The sequence below is a fragment of the Chaetura pelagica genome, unplaced genomic scaffold (genome assembly GCF_000747805.2).
Source record: "Chaetura pelagica isolate M959 unplaced genomic scaffold, ChaPel_1.0 C11501358, whole genome shotgun sequence".
Lineage (NCBI taxonomy): Eukaryota > Metazoa > Chordata > Aves > Apodiformes > Apodidae > Chaetura > Chaetura pelagica.
In genome coordinates, this window is record NW_009969335.1 from 1 (window position 1) to 1,984 (window position 1,984).

The following is a 1,984-nucleotide window of genomic DNA, read 5'->3' on the forward strand; positions in this document are numbered from 1 at the left end:
CAGCCAGTGACCTACCTGCACTGTGTACCTGCTGCCAGAGCTCTGAAGAACCTCGCCTTCCTCCCCGGCTCTAACATCACCATAGTCCTCCAGCAAGCACACCCTCATGCCGCACACCAGGGTGGCCTGCAGGTACTCCACGTAGCCGCTGCAGTCGGCGAAGTCTGAGCGCGTCAGGAAGGCACGACCCTGCTTTCTGTGAGCACCACGGCTGGAAGGGGGCGCGGGCACCTGGGCAGCAGGGAAGGGCGGGGGCTTGGGCTGGAAGATGGAGTGGCTGGGGTGAGGCTGCAGCTCCTGCTGGGGCAGCAGCTCTGGCTTCTGGCTGTGGTCCCAGCCCATCACATGCACCAGCTCCAAGATGAGGTTTGCCAGAGCCATGCTGAACTCAAACTCCTCCTTCACACAGCTCCTCTCCCCAGTGCCCAGGCTCGGCACAGCGCGGTCCTGCTGCTCCCCTCCCTGCTCCGCGCCACTGCCGAGCTTCTCCAGGAGGGAAGTGACACGCAGGTAGTGCTTCACCAGGACAAACAGCAGCTTCCCGGGCACCTGCAACAAGCACAGCTGTCAGGCTCTAGCCTGCAGAGCACCTCCAGCCCGCACCTCTCTCCGAGCCACCAGTTCATCTCCAGGCAGGCTCCCGTGGTAGCTCCGGACCAGCAGGCAGTAGCACAGACCTCTCAGCCCACCCTTGTCTCCCTGCTCAGAGACAAGGCTCTCCACATGCCTCTCCACCTCCCCAGCCTCCAGACAGGCCCAGATCCTGTGCCAACTCTCCCAATTCCCAGGCCTGCTCAGCTTCCCGCTGCCAACTACCCTCCTGCCCCCATCAAGGACACCATCTCTGACCCCCACTCTCACCCCTCCTGACCCCTAAAGCCCACGCAGGGCCTGTTGCTACCTGGGGAAGGTGAATCCCCTCAAAGGACATGCCGTGCTCTTCAGAGGACATGGTCTCAGCAAAAAGCTCCAGCAAGGTGCAGCGACTCTCAAAGTCCATGTGCTGCTCAATGCCGTCCTGCTGGCTCAGGGACAGCAGGACATAGGCTCTGCTCCCTGCAACAACAGAAACCCCATCAAGATAATCCTCACCCCACGCCCACCCTCCCTCCCTGGCAAGGAACAGCTTTGCTGCTCCCTGTAACCCATGACCACGGTCTGTCCTTCAATCTCTATTGGCAATGTTTTGCTCCAACTGCATTTTTCCACCCCTAAAGCTGAAAGTTTCCCCCAAAGCAGCAACTCCAACAACTGAAGAGGGTTCCAGGGAAGAAAAAAGTTAAGTTTTAACCTGGATCAGTGCCCCTCTCCACCCCACTGGAAAGCCCTATGAAATCAGGGACAGGGAAAGCCAGATCTCCTGTGGGACACAGCACCACTAGCAACCTTCCAAGTGCTCCTAAGCCTCATCAGACACTTCTGAGCCACGGCAGCTCCTGTCAAACGAGAGGACCGGGTGAGGACCAGGCCTCTACACTCCAAGCCCTGAGGAAAGGCTCCTTGCCAAGAACAGGCCAGAGCCTTTCCATCCTACAGCATCCAGAAACACCTCAACACTCTGGCCAAGTCTCTTGGCACAAGTCCTCCAAACAGTTTATCAGAGCCCAGCTCAGGAACCTGCCAGGGGAAAGACCTCCCAAGCCACCCAGACAACTACAACCAAGGAGCCACCTGGCAGCTCAAGCCGGATCCCTCCCCTTTTGCCAACAAGCCCTGACACCCACAGCCCCCCAGGCACCCCACACCTCCAGGTGCCAGGCCTCAGGGGCACGGAGCAGCAGCAGCACCCACCTGCATCGTGCGAAGCCAAGGCCCTCAGCATCTTGCCAGCACCGTGGTGGATCTGCTTCTCCGGGTGGCACAGCATCTCCGTCAGCAGCAGCAGGGCCCCCGTCTCCCGGAAGGCCCCGGCCAGCGCCCCGATGCCGGCGTAGGCGCTCAGCACGTGGATGGTGCTGAGCAGGGAGGGCTGGGGGGCCCCGGG

The 1,984-nt window shown here is 60.8% G+C and overlaps 1 protein-coding gene across 1 annotated transcript; it reads right to left on the reverse strand.

Moving 5' to 3' along the window:
- Positions 1-15: 15 nt before the first annotated feature.
- Positions 16-1,981, reverse strand: LOC104395971 (cullin-9-like; the record flags this gene model as incomplete). The annotated part of the gene is made up of 3 exons (XM_010005738.1): positions 16-549; positions 902-1,056; positions 1,792-1,981. Coding segments are annotated over 3 exons (879 nt in total), but the record flags the coding sequence as incomplete, so codon positions are not given.
- Positions 1,982-1,984: the final 3 nt, after the last annotated feature.